The 23,016-nt window shown below is 42.7% G+C and overlaps 1 protein-coding gene across 3 annotated transcripts in view; it reads right to left on the reverse strand.

The window, feature by feature from the left end:
* oxsr1b (oxidative stress responsive kinase 1b) overlaps positions 1–23,016 on the reverse strand; it is a 36,604-nt gene that overhangs the window by 12,042 nt on the left and 1,546 nt on the right. For all 3 annotated transcript variants that reach the window (XM_079233994.1, XM_079233992.1, XM_079233993.1), the window contains exons 2-4: positions 16,457–16,569; positions 9,950–10,058; positions 3,988–4,129 (exon numbers count right to left, since the gene is read on the reverse strand). In XM_079233994.1, the coding sequence (XP_079090120.1) occupies positions 3,988–4,129; positions 9,950–10,058; positions 16,457–16,569 (364 nt within the window). The remainder of the gene's footprint in view (positions 1–3,987; positions 4,130–9,949; positions 10,059–16,456; positions 16,570–23,016) is intronic.

The following is a 23,016-nucleotide window of genomic DNA, read 5'->3' on the forward strand; positions in this document are numbered from 1 at the left end:
TTCATTCTGATCTATTTTTCCAAATTAGTTTTTATTTCTTATTTTGTCAATGTTCCTTTAATCCACAGCAAGATACTCTCCCAGAGGCGGCATAACTACAGCCATTACCTGATCATTCCTAAACTGCAGAGCCCTCCCACGTACCCTCAGAAGACTCGTGAGGTTTCAGAGATGAGTGAGGCACAACAGGGCCGTCCAGTAATTAACATGCTAGCTGGTTTTCTGAGAATCAACTGAAAAAAATGTAGACTATACCTCTGTTATCATGCGTCTACCTGCTGCTCAAGTTAGAGGACAAGTGTCACCTTTGATTCACTGAGTCTCCGAGCTGCTGTGAATGTGGAGGTGGAGCAGTTCGCCGTCTTGTGGTAAATGTCTGGTTGAGGCTACAGCCCGGGCCGCTAGACTCTAATTGCTTTTCTGCCGTCTTGGACTGGATGGAACGCATCATGTGACACTTTCTTCTCTTTTCTCCCACCCCGTCGAGCTTTGCCCCCTTGACTCCCTCCATCACCCCTGCCCCCCTCCATCACCCCTGCCCCGGGGGCTCCGACTCATATGATCCAGCTTACACAGGAGGACCGCGCACGGCCATGTGCACGCGCTTGCGTCAGCAGACGCCGGTCAACTGACCGCCGCTTCTCCGCTCTCAGCATGCCGATGATTTTCAGTGCTGGGGCATTACTTCACAATGTTTTTTTCACAAGAGTTGGACAGAGGTGATAAATGAAATATCTATCGATGATCCCCTTGTGTCTCCGTAGACATTTCCGCCTCTCTGGCAATGACCGATAACCCTGTCACATTATGCTGCAAGCAGATACTTAAACGCTGCAGCAGAGGCATACCGCAGCAGATTTTCCTTTTAATCAACACATAAATTTCAACCCATCGATTGTATAGGGTGCTGCCGTGTTCTTATTGCGATGTTAATGAGTCAATCCTCATCTGCACATCCCTCATCCAAAGTGTTCAATCAAGCCTGTCTCTCCGGTTCTCTGTTGGTATGCCAGTCAGAAAGCTGCTGAGCACTTAACCAAACGAAAAGCAATGCATTATTTACACATGTAGCATGTCCTGGCTTCATGTGTGCTATTAGGAGAGTAGATATAGAGACGAATAATAAGTGAGTAATGGATATTAAATACAGCCAGTGTGTCGACTGGACTCATTGTAACAGCTCGAGTGCGGGGATTTAGTCAGGTCTTGAACTGGCTTAGAAGAGAGATTTAATTTCCTGTGGCACGCAAATCTGCCAGTCACACATTCCATATTCATACTGTACCTCTTAAAGATTACATCAGCCTGGAAGTCATGCTCTACTTACAGATTTCTTGCAGCAACTTAAAGTTGCACTGCAACACTGAAGGCTTGTATCATTTTAAAATAGATAAAAAGATAGAAAGTGAGAGTTGATTTTAGTGGTAAGCCACACACACACACACACACACACACACACACACACACACACACGCACACACGCCCTGACCATTAGGCGTAAAGGTGTCCGTCTTAAAATACCACTTTTCTTGGTACAGTCATCAGAAAACCAAACACTTCCATATATTTAACTTTGCATTAAACCACACTCTAAAACTATTTGAGTGGATTTGCTTATGTTGCCAGATATTTTACTTACTTTTTTGACTGAGAATATGTGACGAGATCACAGAAAAATGGAAAGAATATGAAAGCAACAGATACCACATGATGATAAAGGGCACGACATTATACAATTATTCACCATAATATATAAAAACAGCCAGTTATGCCAAGAAGAAAATTAATGATTCCAGTGAGAGTTGGCATTAGCAGAATTAATATGTAAAGATGTCTCCATATGTTGTAATTAAGATGAAATATTATTATAAAATCTGTATCTGAAAAACATTTATTATGTCTAAAAAAAAAAAATCCCATTAACACATTACTACTAAATGTACTACTGTTAATAAGATGAACGGCTCACTGTGTGGAAGTGACTGGGATTATTTCATGTGTAACGCAACATGAGATTGAAACATTAACTTTGTAAAACGAAATGTAACAACAACATAAAAGATATAACTTGGTAAAAGATCTTCAGAATTAACTAGAATTACAATCCAAGCATAAACCTTTTTATTGCAGCAACAAAACAATACTTGGGAATTAGAATTCCAGTATATAATGTATATAGTATAAAAACATACTTTATTTGAATAGATTCACATTTGGCATTAAACCACACTCAAACCATTTAAGTGGATTTGCTAAACATTAAAAAAAAAAAAAGAAATTTTTTTTTTTTTTTTAAATGTTTTGTTACCGAAATGCAATCCAGCTATTTGAGTCAGTATCGGCCCGTTATTAGTCTCAGTGCATCCCGAGAAAAAAAGTGTCAAAACAAACACAAATAGAGACTATAAAAAACAATGTCCTATGCCAGGCCTGGCCAACCCGCGGCTCCCGAGCCGCATGCGGCTCTTTGCCTGGTTTCATGTGGCTCTTGCGTTCATATCGAAGTTTGTGTTTTTTTTTTTTTTTTTATCTTTTTATTGATTTTGCAAATACTTTAGACCACTGGTGTCGAACTCAAGGAGCGACGGCTTGAAAGCCATGAAATCGCGGACCCGTTTTCAGTCATTTGCGACCCATTTTCAGTCATTTGCGACCCGTTTTCAGTCATTCGTGGACCCGTTTTCAGTCATTCGCGGACCCGTTTTCAGTCATTCGCGGACCCGTTTTCAGTCATTCGCGGACCCGTTTTCAGTCATTCGCGGACACGTTTTCAGTCATTCGCGGACACGTTTTCAGTCTTTCGCGGACACGTTTTCAGTCTTTCGCGGACACGTTTTCAGTCTTTCGCGGACACGTTTTCAGTCCGTCAGGACGGTCATTTTACATGGGCAAAAAAAAATAAAAAATCCTGTGCTTTTATTTTGAAGGGATTTTTTAATGCGGCAGAGTGCAATTTATTCAATTTCAGTCATATTGATGTCATGTGTTGTAACTCTGTTACGTTATTCATTCTGGTCACATGACATCTATTGCTTCTGTCCATCCGGGGAGAGGGATCCTCCTCTGTTGCTCTCCTGAAGGGTTCTTCCTGTTTTCCCTGTGAAATGGTTTTTACTATCTTTATTTGGGGAGTTTTTCCTGATCTGATGTGAGGTCCCGGGACAGGATGTTATTTGTACAGATTGCACATTTTAATTTGTGATTTTGGGCTATATAAAATAAACTGAATTGAATATTCACACACTCCTCAATGCTGCGTTCACAACACACTTTACTTGCGTGAGTTTACACATCGGACTATTTGTGATAGTTTGCTTCATTCCCAACCTTTTTTTTGTTATGTTCAAAAAGGCTGAAGTTATAACATTATTATGTGTGTTGTATTACCTTGTATCCTTAAGAAGCACTTTTGGGTTTTTAATTGAGTGTGAAAGGGAATATTTCTGTTTGGCATACTGTGATACTATCTCAGGTTCAAACCTAGGTGAAATATTTTCATTAAATCAAATTGAGAAGTTGAAAATGTTCCTCGCTTTGGTCGCGGCTTGTCATTCAGGGTGATGGTGGGTCCTGCAGCCAGATCAGTTAAACCACTGCCCCAGACCACATGCATGTTCTTAGAGTTATGTCCTTCTCAACTGTGACAAAAAAGCTTTGAACAAAGTTAATATAATAACGTGTGTTTAATCTTTGTCTTTGTTATTTTCATCTGTTTTAAGTTTGATCTTTGATAGAGTAATGTTGGTTTCTTAACCCTAAATTAAATGGATTTATGTCGTAGTAACAGAGACATTTTAATTTTTGGCTCACGGGTTTACCACAGTAAAAAATGTGGCTCTTAGTCTCTGACTGGTTGGCCACCCCTGTCCTATGCAGTCAAGGTGGAGCGGACAAGTGGACAAGAGCCTTTGGCTCTCGGTGGTCATAGAAAGACCTGTCAGTGTTATTTATTACAGTACCGGGGTGCAGGGCCTTGAGGCTCGTTACCTGTGGATCTGCCCGTTCTTGTGTAGATACTCCAGGCCTTCAAGCACATCCTTCAACACCGTGGCTATACTGGGCTCATCCAGGACGCCGGTCTTGTGTTCCCCTCGTGAGATGATGTGCTTGATCACGTCCAGCACAGAGCCTGGAGGAAAACCACAGGACAGCGGTTGATAAAAACAATTATACAAAAAGGTAGGCTTCATTTTCATTTGTTGAAAACCACATTTGTCAACATCAATGTCAGAGAGAAATGAAAACTATCCAGCAATGGATGTCTGTAGAAATGGGCGGGTAAATAAGTTGTTACTGGTCTTAACTGATGATCACTGAGAAAGTCACCTCGGGCTAATCTTTATTATTTGTTAAGCCGACGCTAAACTAAAACTTAATTATGAAAACACATACTTCCTGATGGATTGGCAGACATTGAGACAAGAGGATCTGTGGATAATATTATATTGTTTGGATAAATTAGATTGTGGATACACAAAAGACCTTTTTTTCCAGTTCCAGTAAAATTTATTTTATTGTAGAAAAAAAAAAAAAAGATTTAGCTGTGCTCAGACAAAGTCCTTTAACCATAAACATAACCATGACCTTTTAATGTGGCCAGGGCAAAACAATAAATGGTGGAGAGAGGGAAATCAGAACATGCATTACCATGCATTCTTTAAAGGGTAAATCCACTGTTAAAGATCATTTATGTTGTGCCATCTCTGAATTTTTTAAAGTACAAGTCAGTTCTGTACAAATACATGATAAATAAATAACTGCCGCAGTGACTAAAGACATGAATTTATGATGTCATTCATCAGGGGGCATTTTTTGGGACTTGGTCCATTGACTTTTAATTAGATTGTAAGTCGGCTCACAGGATTTTTGTTTGAGGTTTTCCATCCAAATGAGTTTGAGCACACAGCTGGTAATCAGAAAAAGTGCCCAGTTAAAATAAGCACAGCTGCTGTCAGAGTCATGTCATTACTCTGCCTTTCGAGCGGCTCTAGGATTTTACTCTTTGTGACAATACCATCGCAGTCCGACTGCAATTTAATTCTCTTTCCGGGTGCATGTGCCTTTAACGCCCTTGGAGTTAGCCTGACCTCTGCATGCAAGATAAGTGTGCATGTTGACGTTTGGGGTCGCGAGTTCAACTGTTGCTTTGTCTTCAGTTGCCCGGGCTGAATGGAGAACGAGTGTAGCTCTGCCCCCTGACCTGGCAGGCCACCATGTCTCCCTCAGACAGGATCCTGCAGAGTAAAAAGAGCGCTCCGGATGAAAAGTCAGACCGCAGTCAGTGTATGATCTCCTTTGTGCCACTTTTCACAGAATAAAGAGCATCTCTTTGAAAAGAGGTTCGGAATTTGCATTCGGTATGACAGAAAATTGGGCGACGGCGGTGAATAGGGACAAAGCAGGGAAGCAAGAATAATGTCACTCGCCTGACAAGCTGCATTGTGCTGCAGTGATACACAAACGCCAAATGATAGACGGGGCCTTTTCAAGGTCCTGAAAGACTGTCCGTGATACAGTCTACAGGTCTGAATTGATTGTGTTTTGGAAACAGTGCCAGGATGAGAGTGCGAAGATATCGGTTTGCTCGATCACTTGCATTACCCAGAGGAGCCGGCGATGACGGGCCACCAGAGACGAGACAGTGTTACTGCAGCGAGTCTTATTCGCAGCGAGACACAGAGGCAGAGTGAGAGTAGAGAGAGGGAGAGAGAGAGAGACGGTGGGTTCAACGGGTTCTTCGTGCTGATTCGGCGAGGAAAACGGAACCATTTAAAGAGAGGATGGATGAGGAAAGGGGGGAGAATGCAGTCTAGGTGTGTGTGATAGTGTATGTGTGAATTGGCAAGAAGCGAGAGGAGAGTGCAGCCTCGCGTCTCTGTTGTGACAGCTCTTTGAAGCTCATTGAGAAAAGGCAGCCTGTTTGACGTATTATTATTTTTTTGTCTCCTCTGTTCTCACACACGGTTCCCCTCCTCTCAGTGCTTCTGTGCTCATCTCCTTGTCTGAAATGGCGGGAGGGAGGAGAGGAAGTGACAGGTGACAATGGAGAAGATTCTGAGGAAGGAAAGGTAAGTGAATAGAGTCACATCTAAAAAGGAGGGGAGATGAGGTCCTAATAGCCAACAAATTACGGTTTGATTACACGGGAAAGTGACAAAGAAGCTAATGTCCCTGAGCTCTTCCTTGCTCACTCATCTGGATATGAGAAGTTAACTCCTTGCTCCTAAACTCCATTATCTATACACCTTTAAACAAATAGTCTTCATGTCTGTACGGAGGGTGCCATCGATCTTCTCATCCAACTCTCGGCAGGAAAGCAAATATTCTCCTAAATGTTAAACTTTTCCCTGAAGCGAATAGGAAAATGTTGACAAAGACAGAAACAGAGGGTAAAGCCAAACAAATAGTGAATAGTTCCTTTTCCTGACAAGTCCCCTTTCAGCCGAGTTGGGGAGAACTGTGGGGAGAACATTTCTAAGTGCACACACACACAGCGTGATGTGGGCTTTGGGGGATCACTAAATGCCAGCCTTGTCAGCCTCTTTCAAATTCCTCTGATTGAACTCTTCATGCCTCATTAGGTTGTTTCAACATGCCGACACTGACTGACAGGTTAACAATCCAAAGGTTCATTTTGCATGGGAAAGACGACAACTCCCAAGACTAATGACACCTGTTGGCGTGGTTAGAAACGGTGCCTGTCGAAGGCGAAGAGGAAGAGTTCATACAACTCACGGAGGATAAATCACGTCTGCACAGTGCAGTGCACTGTAGAGCATGCGAAGATTCAGGAAAATGCAAAATCATCATTTCACTCACATACTGGATTAGTCAAATCTCTGTCTTTCCCAAGATTTAAAAACAAAAATGATAAAAAGGTGTAAAAACCATGGATTTAACTCTACTTCATCCAGCGACGTCGCCTTTACAGTCTTTTTGGTCTCCTGGTCAGAGCAGGGGGTTCAAGACTGAGCCAGAGGATGAGGGTGTAAAAAGGGGGGAGGAGGGGGAAGTGGACGAAGGAGACGAGAGCCGGTGCCAACTGTGCTAAAGGCAGACAGGGAATGCCAAGCAAAGTTGGAGGGAGGGCGGGGGGTAGGAGGGGCAAGGTGTAAAAAACTATTTTGCACGATAGAATTTCAATTCCTTAACTCTACGACCCTCAAGTCACCATTAAAGCTCTTCGAGTTGAGGGCCACACCATGATGTGAAAAATCAAAGTTTTTTTCATATGCTAAATTAAAACAGTCGAAATCAATCTGTCTTCAGCTGGGTTCCACTCCGAGTGGCGTTCGTTTGAGCTCGGCAGCAGTGAGGTCGATCGGTGAAGGCTGCGCGTTAATCTCCTGGGAACACATCCCCCTCCCCGCTCGCTTTGGCATGACTCACACTCGGTCCCCGTGGGTTTCAGTGGCCGTCTCGCTGTCAGTGACGGGTTATGCGGCGCTCTAATGAAACAGTTGCTCCCTTCACATCCAGAACAGGAATTTCCTGAAGAGCCCTGTGCCTGCTCCATACCACCACAAAACATCAGCTCTACAGGTTTGTCTCCACTGAAGATGAGGCTTTTTAGAGCTTTGCTCGTTTATGAACAACATATGACATGAAGTCTAAAATAGTGCACGGGATACAGATACCAAAGAGGCCAATAGAGTCTCGCTGATTGGACAGTTCTGGCGACCGTCATGCTGCATCATCAGGACCCACGTGGGGAAATCAAATTCCGGTGATGACAGGAGGTTTATGCAGCAATTGAATGCTCTTGATTTATATGTGTATTTATGTTCTTTGGTGACACAAGGAGCTCACAAAAAAATGACTCGTCATCAGCACTATTAGTAGTATTAGACTGCAAATCGACTGCATGTTATGAATAATGACTGACGGGCAGAGACAGGACTGTAGAAAGCCTTCTTGAACAGTAATGATTCAAGGCTTAATACTGTGGGATCACTGTCACACTCTTGGACATGGACTTAATGAACCGACAAAGTACACAGTCAGATACGAGCAGTTCTTTTGACCTATTAGTCAGGGAAAATACCACGCCGATGTGTGGATCTGCATGAATAAGTTATAAATGTGGCCTCATACAGATCAATTATAAGATGAATAGATTTCTCAGCAGATCGATCTCCTAGTAGTTAATCTTGAAATGACGCTGTAATCAAATGTCTGCTCTCATACAAGCGCCAGAGGCCGCTTGGAGACCCAGCTTTGCAAGCGCACCCCTCCCCACCTGGCAACAGCTGAGGCATACCGAGGGTACAAGTATCATGCTGCACTGGTATCTGCCAGAGCAGCATGATTGACATAACTTGTATAAGTGCCTTAAGCCAATAGAACAGCAGTGGCATACCGATCAACCACAGAGAAACGGTCGAGCAAGAGCAGCATACATCAGTATATCTAGTGTTGCGGCCGAGTAAACACAAAAGGATCCAAACATATAAGTGTGTAAAAAACGTCTGCAGAATGTTTAGCAATTATTCTGTAAAAGACGAAGCTCTTCATGCATCTAAAGCAAACATTGCTTAAGCCATGTGTTCTCGTACTATATGGTCCAACAACATTCTTCTCCCTATGAGTACTGTACTGTGGGAATGTACTCTGTTGCGTCATCATGTAGGACTTTACGAACAAACACTGTTGATATAAAAACACGTCGGGGCTTTGTCAGATCAACTGTTAACCGTCTTTCACTAGCAGAAGGGTTGCAGACAGCGGTTGGCCTTCCTAGGGGCTGGTATGCTCGGTCCTGTGGAGTGATGCTCTATAAACCCGACCTCATTTGAGGTCCGTCTCCATGGCGGACGTCGCCAAGGCCATTATTTAATTACACTGCACAATAAAATTTGACATCAAGGGCCTCTATTTAACTAGGATAAGGGGAACCAGAGAGGCCATCTTAAGTGGTGTCAGCTCCTGCTGTGAGGCTGGCCGTCTGCTCAAGCGTCGCTTGGCGGGCGCAGTGCCCCCAGGCCCAGCTGCAGGGCGGCTGCCAAGCGGATCATGACTCAAGTGTATCCGAGGGAGCCAGGCATGCCACCTGGGCACTATCCGTTACAGTAGGACACTGTTTACACAGAGGAACAAGGGAGGGTGGAAACAGAGTGTAAATGTTGATTGTGCGAGACTGAAAGTAGGATTAAGAGGGGAACGAGTGCAGATTTTGGACTCTTTGTAAACAGAAGACCACTCGTCTTATCAGGGCGCTTGCTGCTTGTGAAATCGTTGGTACAGGATGCTTGAATCTACATGGTTGTGTCTGAGAGCCCTCACAGGTCGTCAGTAAAAGTTGTTCTCCCTTACAGGCTGATCCAGAACCACAAACATCCCACTTAAATGGTGGGAATAAAAGAACAAAACAATCAGGAGCAGATGCAACTGTTGCATTTTGAGGTCTTTTTCTACATGGTGGCCTCCTCTTTATGCTCCTCTCACTAGTTAATTGCAGCGCTGCCACATGAGTGCCATGATGCCGGCCCATGGGCTGTTATTAGCTCTGCCCTGTCATTAGCTCCTGCACTGTTACTGAGTTAAATCCCGGAAAGAGCTGCAGCTCACATGGGACACAATAAAGATCAGTGCTGTCACATTCCCTACAATCACAGCTAACATCACTGGCAGTAAGTAGGCTCCGCTCTTCCTACGACGCCGGTCTCATTACAAGGGGCCCTACTAAAAAAAATGCTGGACCCCCTTAATATGACCAGGAGTAAGTATATAAACCAAATCATCCTGTTTGATGTGTTCACAAAGGTAACTGAACTGTGATTTAATACAATGCCGCAAGTGATTACTCGTATTCAAAACACTGAGATTGATATTTGTACCTATCTAGGGTCTGTAAAAGTCGTTCATAGTGAAAGGCAGAAGTCGAGGGTTGTTTAATAAAAGATTGGGCAGATGATAGAAGAACAAAGCTTTGGAAGACATAAGCACTTACCACCACTGAGCAGCTTCATGACCAGCCACAGCTCATCCTTTACCACGAACGAGGTGTAGTAAGACACGATGTTGGGGTGGTGGCACTGGCTCATGGCTTGAATCTCTTTCTGGAAGAGGAAAAAAAATACAGAAATTTACAAACCCTTCAGATGATCTAATGACAGACTTGTTATTTACCACTGACTGAATAGAAGTGGTGTAATCAGACACTTTATCACGTCATCATTTGGTGGAAATGGATTTGGGTTTTGCATCAGAGCCAGTGCCTTTTTTATTATTGGCCTTTATTACTAGTTTTAATCCAGTAGCAGCAAGCAAAGCACCATTTCTAGAGCCGCTAACAGTTGTGGTTGTGAAATTACCCATGAAACACATAACACAGTTTACTTTTCCTCATGTTTTCATCCAAGACAGGTAGTCACATTCTGTCACATTCATTGAATGTGCTGTAACTCCGTTACGTTATTCATTCTGGCCACATGACATCTATTGCTTCTGTTCATCCGGGGAGAGGGATCCTCCTCTGTTGCTCTCCCTCAGGTTTCTTCCACTTTTTTCCCTGTGAAAGGGTTTTTACTATCTTTTTGGGGGAGTTTTTCCTGATCCGATGTGAGGTCCCGGGACAGGGATGTCATGTGTACAGATTGTAAAGCCCTCCGAGGCAAACTTGTATTTGTGATTTTTGGCTATACAAAATAAACTGAATTGAATAGTACCAAGTCAAACTATTCTCATTGGGCTCGCACAAAAAAAAATAAAAGATACGAGAAAAACGTGGAGGAAACTGAACACAGTCTCAATAAATGCCTCATCCTTCAATGCTGCCGCTATTCTTGAAATTTAGTGCGATACTTAAAGACCTTAATGACGTCAGTAGTCAGAAGAGAAATAGGCTCGGTCAATATAACGCATATCTTTGCAGAAGCGAGAAAACAGCCGGTACTCAGCCCTTTATACAGCGGTAAGCTCTCTTTCTGTATGTGTGAGAGTTTGGAAAGCAAGGGAGCTGAGGTAACGCTGGCACAGAAGTCTAATCCGTCACTTCAGCAACAGCCCTGAAGTCATTTGGGGATAGACAAGCTTCCTAAGAAAAAGAAAGTGGAGCTGACTTCAGAGTTGGGACGACTGTTTTCACAGGTTTTGCTTCCGTTTCTGCACTTTTTCGACAAATGATTGAACCCGTTTCTGGAGCTCCTTAAAGCATGCCATCGCTGCACTTATTGTGATAACTATTGCTCAATACCTAACGGAAGTGAGATGTACTCAAATGGCACGACAGTCGTGAACTTTTCAAGGACTTCTATGAATAATACTGTTTATACGATACTATGCATATGTCTTTAAACTATCAGTGATGTCTCTTCACAAATATTTAGTGAACCTGTTAAAAAAGTAGCAGGATTAAAAAAAGAAATGTACTACATTTATCAAATTGAAAAATCACATTCCTTTTAAAAACTCAAATCAAAACTCAAGTTAAATGTTAGACCAGTGAATTTAATTTATTTGAGTTTTGGAATGTTTAAAGACATTGTTATGTTCTTAATCGATATATTCTATATGATATTCCAAACAATTAACTGATGAATTGTGAAAACAATGAACAGATTAATACACAATTCAATTAAATGTTAAGTTGTCCAATCATGAATAACATTTCTGCTTGCTGCCATCCTTGGGCGACATAAAATGTCATCATGCAGAATGTATTTTACAATATCAACCCTTCATAGGAACATCATTTTACATTTCAATTTCAGCATAAAATTAGACATCTAACCCACCTCCATGTGTTAAGTACAGAGAGGTTCATACATTGCATCATATTATGCATTTTCCCCTTTCCCCAGTCTCCGTGTTCAGCGGTGCTCAACATGTGCCAGATCTGCAGTATCTCTTTATTGAATGCACTGAGGTGAAATCAATATCGACCTTCTCATCTAATTATGGGTTTCACCACAAATGACCACATTTCCCCAAAGTTCAGAGTGCTATTTAAAATAGCCCTCGAGTACACAAGCCTGTCTACTAAGGAACGTTCACACTCCAGCTGAAAACATTGGTTAAAAGGAATCAATCAATAGAGAAAGCCTGATGTTTCATCAGCTGTAATGCTTAGCTTACACAATGTAATGTGTACTAGCAGCAGTATGATTCTCTGCAGCGGAGTCATCACTATTGAGCCCGTGGCCTTCAAAGAGTGCCTTCGCCATTAAAAGGCTGGGGCAGGCAGGTGACATCATGATGCCATAATAACGGTGGATATAAAATGTGCATGAAAGTCATTGGACCATGACAGGTACATGCATCTTTAAATGCACACAGATCCTTCCAGCACAATTAGTGGAAAGGTGAAAAGATGGAGTGCTAAAATCTTCAGAGCACAAGACTCCATTCGGATTGAGCGGCAGCGACCTTTTTGACCAACAGGTGAGCCGACACGCCACTCTGCTCCTAAACTAGACCGGTTTCTGATTATCAAGCAGTCTGATAGCTTCCCAGTCTGCCGGGCCAGACGGAGAGCTCTGCGGGTCGTCTCCCCTATCATTCAGTCTCTGGATACCTCAGGCTGAGAGAGAACAATAATGATATAGCCTGTTGGCTGCTAACTGGCTTCAGTGGAGCCTGACCCCCCCCCCCCCATCTGTTCTCAGCACGGTGGAAGAGGAAGGTCATCGCAGCTCTGTGGGCCAGGGTAACCCCAGAACAGAAAAACAAAGGGATAACAGGGAGGAAATCGTGCTCTGGCAGTTGGCAGGTTTTCACATCTTTTCCAGTAGACAATGCGAGAGACTCTTTGTCTTGGATCAGTGTACGCCAATGCTGCAGCAAAGTGTGTTGTGAATGGAAGCAGTAACGTTGCAGGGGCCACCACATAAAGGGGGACGTCCGGCTCATGAAAGACCCTCGTTTCGTGGAGCGGGCGAACCATTTAGGAGGAAATGTTCCTGATCGTAGTGCAAAATAGCCTGAGGCGCCTTAAAAGGTTAACCTAGTGATTTACTGGGAAATATGTGTTAAATAGCCTGGAGTCTGTTATTGCCAAATATAATAACAAGTGCCAAGTAGAGGATTCCAGAGACAAAAGTGAAACCACACAATATAGAATAATTATCATCTATTAGAACTATTACCAGAAACAGGGGAAGACTTTGTGTTAGTTGTGGGTGTTGCAATGACCTCACCCTCATACACAAGGCATTCAGAGGGCTGTGATGAGCGCTGTTACCCTCTGCATCACATCTGGTCTGCTGAGGACACCTCATGACTATATCGAAGGAATTCAAAGCATGTAGTCATCATCACTCCGTTATCTACTGGCATACATATTAGTATTAGTGTTGTCACGATACTGGATTTGCTAACTTCAATACAATACCGTGAAAAATATGGATAGCCAATACCAATACATTTTTGATACCATGTGGATGAATTGAAATTCAGAGCATAACATTTAGGTTGTGTAGGCACTGCAGTGGTGTGTGTGTGTGTGTGTGTGTGTGTGTGTGTGTGTGTGTGTGTGTGTGTGTGTGTGTGTGTGTGTGTGTGTGGGTGTGTGTGTGTGAAGCACAGCTGGAACGGGTGTATCCATAATGCAGAAAATTATGTTATAATGAATGAATGAATGAATGTTTCAAGTCTTTTGAGGAAGAGTCTCAAGTCGAGTCTTGCGTCTCTGTGCGTGATACTTGAGTCCCCGTGTCTGACCGGTGTAGGACATCATTGTCAAGAGACTTTTAATAATCACCATCTGTGTTGCACTCAAACTGCATACCATTAGCAATTTACAGTATATCTCTCCCTCCCCACTATATCAGACAGGATTTTTAAAATCAACAATTAAGCCTTAAAATATTAAATCAATCTGAGCGGTAACTGTTGCGTGTGCTAGTCTATTATTCTTGGTTTGGGTTAAAGTTTAATTTAACAACAAATAGCCAATGAAAGAGAAACTGTTTTTTCTACCTTATAAATTGATTATGATGTCATATCCATAGACCCATTCTGTCCATCTAGTAAAACGGTCTCTCCCTCCCAAATTGAAATTACATCGGCTCATAGAGTCAGTCACCTTTGACTGATATCTCTCCGACATGTCAAGTTAAAATTCCTATTTGTGCAGAAATAAAGAAGTAAAAAGTTAAATAGGACATTCATTGTGACATGAGTAAAGTCCCATTGGTTTATTTAGGAAGTAGAACTGACACTTGCCTATTCTATTTTGTTATGGGTTTATAAAGTAACATTGACACCCTGCTAAACCCTGAACTTGAATCCCCATCAGTTTAGCTTTCACATTCTATAGAGGTTCTCCAGGAAATAGACCATGCCATAATACCATATTTTTCTTCTGTATTAGGCCCTATCTGTGCAGTGTTTGGCGAGTCGGAAGACCTTGAAACTGAGCAAAAGATAAATGATCCATTGTCACAAGCCGAATACAGTGCTGGGTCACAAACTGGTGCCACAGAATCACACTGATGGCAGAAACACAGAGAAGCCACTATAAGCAATGTTACGTCACTATCAGTTACTCAGAGCCTCACACACACACACTGTGACCCAATCACACTGCAGCGCACACGCACACAAATGCACACACGCAATGCCAATCTGCAATAGATTGTGGAACCTAATGCTGAGAACACAAATATCACTTCCTTTTGCGTGATTCAGAGTTCCTCTACCGTTAACCACCATTTTTACCACTGACTTTCGATATATATTTTCAGGTATTTTAGAGCAAAAGCTATATATTGATGCAGTGTTGTTAATTAACCATTAACACATAGGATCACTCATGACGTTTCTCATAAGTTTCAACAAATAATTAACGGTAATAATTGTAACAATTGTGTAAATATGCAAGAGGATACTCAAAGTGAATGCACTCAAATTGTAAACAAACCTCCTCTTCATCTCATCACTCGAAAGCGCCTGTCCGTCAAACTGCTATGCCAGGAATAACTACAACATGCCACTGCATATGGAGACACAAGAGACAGGACAGATCATGGCTATCCTGACATTAACGCATTTCATAGCCAAGATTAAAGACCTGCTTCGTCCTCTTTTAAAGCTGCTTCTGGGTTCAATTTGATGCATCCTCGCTGTTTGACTAGGTACCCATTAGGCTGTGGAATTGGAGGGCGGGGGGGAACCACAGGCAGGAAATCCGACCTCGATGTATTCCATGTGACCGCCTGCTCCGAGAATCTAGGAGCAACATTCCCCTGATTCATCCTACAGAAATCTTTGGGGGGTGGGGAAGGGTTCTTCCTCGGTTTGGTATTGCGAGTGAGTAGGGAGGAATCTCGAGCAGTGATCTTCCATGCACACGTATAAGCTTTTGCAAGTTACCTTCGCAGACTTTTGGATGGAAAAATCCACCAATTGCACTTCTGGTCTAATCTAACAACAGCTCGTTTCTCAGTGTCAGACCAAAACCTGACAACAACAAAAAGGTTGTGGACAGCTAACATGCAATTTTCTATATTGTGCCCAAGAAACTCCTTTCCATCTCCAAAGCTACAATACGTCACAAAGGAGCACCTGATCATCTCTGCAGAGGAGCCGGCTATAATCCCCCCACCTCCTGAGCTAAGTCGTAAAGCACAAGTCGTACAGTAAATGATGTACAGAGCTGCGGCACAAGATTGCATTGAGGGCATAAAGACCCCGTACGGCCTTCAGGAAGATGTCCCGCGGTGGTCTAATAGTTTCCTGGCAGTAAGTGCGGTCCTTCTTCGAAAAACAACCAGAGTAGTGTTTGAAGTGATGGGGATGGTTGGAGGGGGGGCTCGGAGAAACTGAGTAATGAAAAGCAGAGGTGGAACTCACTCCATGTTCACGCATAGACCACAGAGACAAAGCCCTAAAGGAAATCTGGTGCTGCGAGGAACGAGCTCCCAAGGTCATGAAAACATTCCAAGGCCAACTGAAATCTCATTTAGTCATCCCTTTTTTTGGTCAAAGATAATGTCAACATGTTTTTGTATGTAGTTAATCACTTTTTAGTAGTAAAAATGAAAGAAAAAAAACGTCTTTGGGGAAGAATCAGGAATGTAACTTACATTAAAGCCGGCTGGAGGGGCGTGTCGGTGTCTGATTGACAGCTGGGAGGCTAATAGCATGCCGGCGTTACACCACAGGCAACGAGAGACAAGGTAAATAAACGTTCACCGTCACCTGCGTGTCATCGGCAGACAGCGTGTTGATAGTGGTATTGACGAGTGAGGACCACCGCTCCAGCATCCAACTCGGCCGAAGTGACATTTGCAGAGTTTTTTTTACAAGCTGTTTAGTGAGCTGCAGCTGAGCAGCTAAGTTAGTTTAGCTATCTAGCCACGAGATGCACTGTCCCACCGCCGAATGTTTGTCTGGCTGCTCGGACGAGACGAGAAACGAGCAGGATGCTATCCCGTCTGCTCTGCCAATGATGGAACTTTTTCCTCTTCGTGCAAGTCTAATACGCATCTACTCAGCAGTGTTGTGGGTCTCTTACCAGGAGTTCGTCCATACTTGTTTGGCACTTCTCGAGGTTGATACGTTTGATGGCCACCTTCTCCTTGCGTGGTAAACAGTAGGCCGCTTGAACCACTGCTGTGGCCCCGCTCCCTGAAAACAGACAGGAAAACAACATATTATCAGGTTGATTATGATTCATCGTCATCTCAGGCACACACACACAAAAATTACTCGTTAGTGCTGTTGTGGAAATGAAACGTTGGCACATAAATCACATTTATTTCAGTTCATATTCACATCCTTAGGTTGCCCAGGTTTCTGTTAATTGCTTGGTCCTTCACTAACCCCTGTATACATCCAAAAATAATGGCTACTGTAGGATAATAAACTTCACTTTTAGCATCACTTTAAAATCAGTTCAAGATGGTTAAGCAGAGTTCTGCGAGTTCTGCGGGGAGTCATCCGATTTCTCTTTGGCACGGCTTAACCGTCTGTTCATCAATTATGAATCAGCTTTCCCAAATCCTGCCTGATGAAGCGGGTCTGATTGGGGCCGGTGACTCTGCTAAACCAGACATCCCCAGCCAACCTCCAGAGCGAGGTTTACGCCAGAGAGGAGCAGATTAAAAAGTTTCCTTTTTAGAAACCTGGCAAGAGACAAACATTTTGTTCGCTGTTCATTGAAATCTGGCAATCAATCTTTACAGCTCCAAATACCACAACCCAGAACATGATTGTAGCTCTAAAACTCTGTTTCAAGGATCCACAGGTTTATTTGTCACATACACAACAATGTATGTGAATATTTTATTTTAAATATTAAATATTTTTTTTATGTATGCATTACAACTGAACAATACTTTTTCATATATGCATTTAATGAACTTTTCAAGACTTAGACCCTATTAAATCATCCTAACTTTCTACGCTACCTCGTCTAAAAGCATCAGTGGGAGGGTTATGCTAATTTGCACCTCAACTTCTATTCTAATATACAAGCAAAGAACACATAGATTATAAAATGATTAAATCATAAATCCCCCAGCAGCGGGCTAATCTCTATTTTGAATAATGTGTCATAGTCAGAGTAGAAGCTTGTAATATCCTCCCCAGCAGAGGTACGCCCGTTGTTCCTGCTTCGTGAGAGGCGACTTCACTGCCCCCTCAGTGCTCTTACTTAATGCAGCGCACGCACACGCACAGCTGTTTGCACAAGATCCCCGGAGTATACACGACGATGAGCAATGCTGGGAGCACATTGTCCTCTGGCAACAGGTTGGCTTTGGTGAGTGAGGAGTCGGTCTGCCTTCCAGTAAGCTTTTCCTCACCTCCTGTGCCCTCTTCATAGCTATGCCCAAATTAACAAAGTGCTCATTGTTTGGAGATTTCAGTGAGCCAGTTGTGTATGGAGGTTTAAAAAAGAAGAAAAAAAGAACTATATTAAAGAAAATAAACAGTTCTCTGATTTTAATTAAAAAGTAAAGCTGTCCCTGAAGACAAATAAGCTTTTTATTCAACTGTTTTCATTTAAGATAATTAGAACTTCAGGCCATATGAGAGACAAAACAGCATAAACTTATTTGATATACCAAAGACTGAGATCAACCACAAACTCTTGCCCTCCAAAATAATCCAATAAAATTTCAATTTCCTTGTAATTTCCTGTAATTGATAGAAAGTAACGGTCACTTAAAGCCCCATATGTGAAAGCCTTCTCCTTACAGTTGTAGTGGGGGCCCATCTATTGCCTGGAAATCTCTGACAACATGTTGCTGGCATTGCTCAACTCTCCAGCATCCAAGTAATCGCAGCTCACTCCGCCATTGCACAAAACTAACGGGGCTGAACAGGCCTGTAAATATATATTCCCCAACACCTAGACCAGCAGCAATACCAAACAAACCTCTGGAGGTCGGCCAGTGATGAGGAGCTCAGCCTTGGCCGGACCACAGGGAGTCAGTTGCCCTGCACACGTTGAAGTGTAAATTCCTCCAAACAAACAAACAGCCAGTCGTCAGGGGTGGCTGGACAAGCTGGAGAGCATATGTGCTTATATGTGTGTATGGAGGATGAAACAAAAAAAGGGGAGCTTGTTGAGTTTGCAGCAGACAAGGTCAAGGGGCACCAAGGCCCTGCAAGCCAATTAGACTGAACACTGGCCAGTTGGAAACGCGAGGAAACGCAGCCCTGATGCACTTTGAGGGGCGGCTGTAGCTCATGGGGAGAGTGGTCGTCCTGCAACCACAAGGTAGCCGGTTCGATCCCTGGTCTCCCCATAGTTTGCATGTCGAAGTGTCCTTGAGCAAGACACTGAACGCCCTAGTTGCTGCACGGGCGCCTTTCAACAGCCCACTGCTCCTGCAGAAGACCCATTTCATGTATGTATGTAATATGACAAACAAATCAAGTTTAAAGTTGATACTTCCTGGCGTAGCACAAGGTTACTCTGATCGGAATAGTCGTGGCTCTAATATTTGGATACAGTGACATGATTATTAAATATTTCACATGGCCTTTGAGGTTTTAACCAAAGCTGTAAATTGAGTGATTATGCTACGATGCACACAGGGGGAACGCAGACAGTCCTCTCTTACAAAATAAGCCACACATTGTCACGTCTCTGCCATTCTCACAGACAAAAATCTTCACCACGCTCTCCGTCCGAAATGGGAGGAAGCACACAAAAGAGCCGTCCTGACAAAAGCCGAGCGCTGCAGCAGCGCCAGAGCTTTGAAAAAGTCCGGCCGACGTCTAATCTGCTAAACAGTCTGGCACAGACATAAAGGCTGCAGATCGTGCAGTCGGTTTGTTTTTATCTTTTGTAAATCACTTAATAAATGATCAGATTACAAACAGAACAGGAATCGGGAACAGATTTAAAACCCTACATTCTCCCAGAGGCACAGACAAGATTTGACTTGCTAAATCAAATCTATATATTAAGTTACCACATTAGGTGAAACCAAATGAAGATCATCCAGCTGTCAGCTGAAAATATAAGAGAGGGATACCAAGTTATGGCGCTTTTTGGTTTGTTGATTTCCATTTGCTGCCATGTTTGATTCAATTTGTTATAGTGTTGTTAACATTTTAAGATAAACAAACAGCCTCGAGAAAAACCCTGCTCTTCTTCTTTCTCCGTTTGTGTCAGAAGCCAAATAAAACCCCAAAACATGTCAAGAAAACCTCTAAAAAAAAACAAAGAAACCTGCAATCTGTTCCAGCTCGAGATGTAAAGGTCTACTCTAGATAGTGAAAAAGGTTGCAGACAGGGTGGGACAAGTTGAAAACATTGACACTACAATCATGATCTTTGGAAAAAGCACCCAATGTTTTCTGTAAGCATGTTTCCTCAAAACAAGTCCCATGAGTATAATACTATAACCTATCAATTTATGAATGGGTCATGTCAGATTTTTTTTCTTCGCAATGACTATAACTGTTTAGCTATAAATACTCCATGAGGGTCTGCCATTAGTGTGACTTCACCCCCAGGACTGAGCCTAATCCACCCACTGAATACCAGTGGGCGAGCTAAGAGATGAAAGCAGTTTCCTTTTCTGCATGACAAGCTTGGAAAAAAGCGATGTGGCATGTGGCACTGAATTTGATGGATTTACTGTTTATCAAACCATAAATGAGACAAGAATCACACCCCGACAGCCCCACTGCTGAAACACTACTTTGAGTTATCTCAGAATCGGCCTTGTAAGGTTAGGGCTCATTCAAAGCAGTAGATGGCGTTTTGAGCCAGTTTCATGTGATGCTGTTTTTTATAAATAATAACAGCATATATGTGTTTCATCATAGTACAGACATATCGTTTAGTTCATCGGGTTAAAAAAAAACATGTTTACGTGTACAGTTACTCTTTAACCTGCAAGCTGACATGTTTGCTCTTTAAGAAGTTGACTTCCGAGTGTGGAATGTTTGCATTCCTCCTATTCGGGTGCAGCTCTGTGAAGTCTATTATATAAGATAGATCGCAAAACAGAAGAATAAGCTGACTAAGCAGCAGCATTGCACTTTAAGGTGCAAGATACGAGATCGGGATCATTTCGATTGGCTCTCAACATGGTGAAGGCAAGTCGGCGGCATACGGCTAACGGCGCAGACGATGGCGAAAGTGCCGACTGAGAAGCACAGAGGGAGAGCGCCATCATTCTCTGCTCAGGTAGACGTTACTCCACTGCATCTTTATAGAGAGAGACAAAGGTTGCTTGCTGCCATTTTATTTTCAGAATGTTAAATACAGCTCTTTTAATCAAAAACTATTACAGCAGATCAAAGAGCATTCAAATACCGAGAGGCACTTTAAATTTCAATGTTTCATTAAAGAGTTCTTGCTCATGAGATGTATAATCCTCATAATGATACCTCACATTATTGGCATCATGAAGAGGTGAAAATACTCGCTTTGGGAAGGTCGAGACAGAACATCCACTGTTCTGGTCACTTTGTCATATTACAATATTATATCCGATTAGCATGGTCTTGAATTAGCTCCTCAATGGAGGAGGTCACCAGCAGTGGCAGCACCTCCCAGTTTCTCTTTCCTGCTCTCACCAGGGCAGTTTGGTGCTGACGTCAATTGTCTTTTAATACATTTCCTCTGCATACCTGGCTGACATTCAACATATTATTCAAAGTCACAATGACAAATGTACACACATGAAAAGAACTGCATTTTAGTGCATATATTCCTCCGATATCACAGGCTGCAATATTCTATAAATTAAATCGGACCTAAACTTGAAGTTGACATAACATTTTTTTTAAATGTTGCCATTTGCTTCCAATTCGGATGAGATCATCCTTTAAGTTGTATTTTTTAACTATCTGAGTGGTAGGACAAGCAACAGGGAGGAAACATGGTTGGGAGCAGAAAGTTCCCAGTCCACATTTGCCAACATGAAGGATCCGAAGTCTGATCGGAAATGAGAAAGCAAGCTGTGTGTTTTCTTCCTATGGGCTCTGTTCAGTAAGTGGGCGTGAACCATGACATAACAAGTCCTCTTTCCATGGGGAAGTTACCAAAACAATAGCTCTGCTGGGCATGCTGGGTATGCAGGGCCATCCTCAGACCACCAACCTTCCAGCTGCGCTGTAGGCAACATCATACAGCGTCTCCCCAACAGTTTCTGTGGGAGTGGGACCTTAAAAGGGTTTAAATGCTGCGTAACAAGTAGAACCGAAACGATCACTCACTCTATCGATGAGTATAGCAACAGATTGTTATTTCTATTTTGATAAGCGTTAGTTTATAGTTACGGTCGTTCTTTGAACAAACATGACAAATATTTACTGTTTTCAGCTTCAAAATTGGAAAAACAACCTGAATATCTTTAGTTCTAAAGTGTTGGTCAGACAAAAGACGCAATTTGATGACATCGCCGTGGGCTATTGTGACCTGAATAGATATAATGGATTTGTTTGCACTTTGTGCTGGGAAAACAGGAAGGTCTCTTTGCTCCAATTGCAATTTTTATAAGTATTTGCACATACCATACCGCACGTTCTGATGGGGACAATAACAGGCTAAAAATGACCAATATAAAGAAAAACACACCTTTTGTCAATCAGTGAGGCTTTAAGCAGTAAAAACATCAGTACCACTGCAAGTCATGATGGAGAGACGAACGCATGCTACCTGCCGCTGCAATCTGAGAAAAATCTAAATTATAAAAAGGTATTTTTATATTAACAGCCGCCTGGGCACATTTGAAGTACTCAATACTGCAATTGTGTTTACCCACTCTCCTCCCTGAATACACACTCCAAAACACCACCACCCACCCCTGACTGTTGTGCAACCTCGAGAATATACCACCTGAACAAAAACCCACACTACCGACTTAAAAGCTCAAGCAATTTCTTTGGCAAATTAAGTTACCACATTCTCCCTACTGAGGCTTCTATCTCATGAGTTTTTCCCAGAGTAGTTCAATTCTCTCCTGTGATTTAGAAAAGGGCAATGTGTTTAGGGAAATACTGATGGCAAATGTCAAGCTGGTAACCCGAGGAAGGGACACTGATTTAGTGTGATCCCCCGTCTACATGATGAGAACAGCGAGAGCGCTTCAGAGTGTCAATTGGTAGTAAAAGGTAAAAGGACTATTCTCCAATATTTCCACATTGTGAACTAAACATAATGGTTTGGGGGGGGAGCAGATTGATTAAAAACAAATCACCGATCTACAGTAGCAGGAGGCCTGAAATAGACAACTGCATCAACTCCGATCTAAAGCGGTGTTGGGAATATGAAGTAAGAGCGCAGAGAGAGAGAGAGAGAGAGAGAGAGAGAGAGAGAGAGAGAGAGAGAGAGAGAGAGAGAGAGAGAGAGAGAGAGAGAGCGCAGAGAGAGAGAGAGAGAGAGAGAGAGAAGGCTCCACAGGAGTGTTTACCCGGTTGAATTTGAACAGAAGCAGATGCCAAACAGGACGAGTTTCCTAGTTTAACTTGTGTGCACGAGGAACCTGGGAACACAGCCTCACACAGAGGGTTCTGTTAATTCAGATGATAGACAAAGCAGACCAACTGGTAGTCAAGTTCTTCAGTAATTTCCCCATTTACCCTGAGCATAATGTAGTCCAACCT

Source organism: Taurulus bubalis, assembly GCF_910589615.1.
Source record: "Taurulus bubalis genome assembly, chromosome: 18".
Lineage (NCBI taxonomy): Eukaryota > Metazoa > Chordata > Actinopteri > Perciformes > Cottidae > Taurulus > Taurulus bubalis.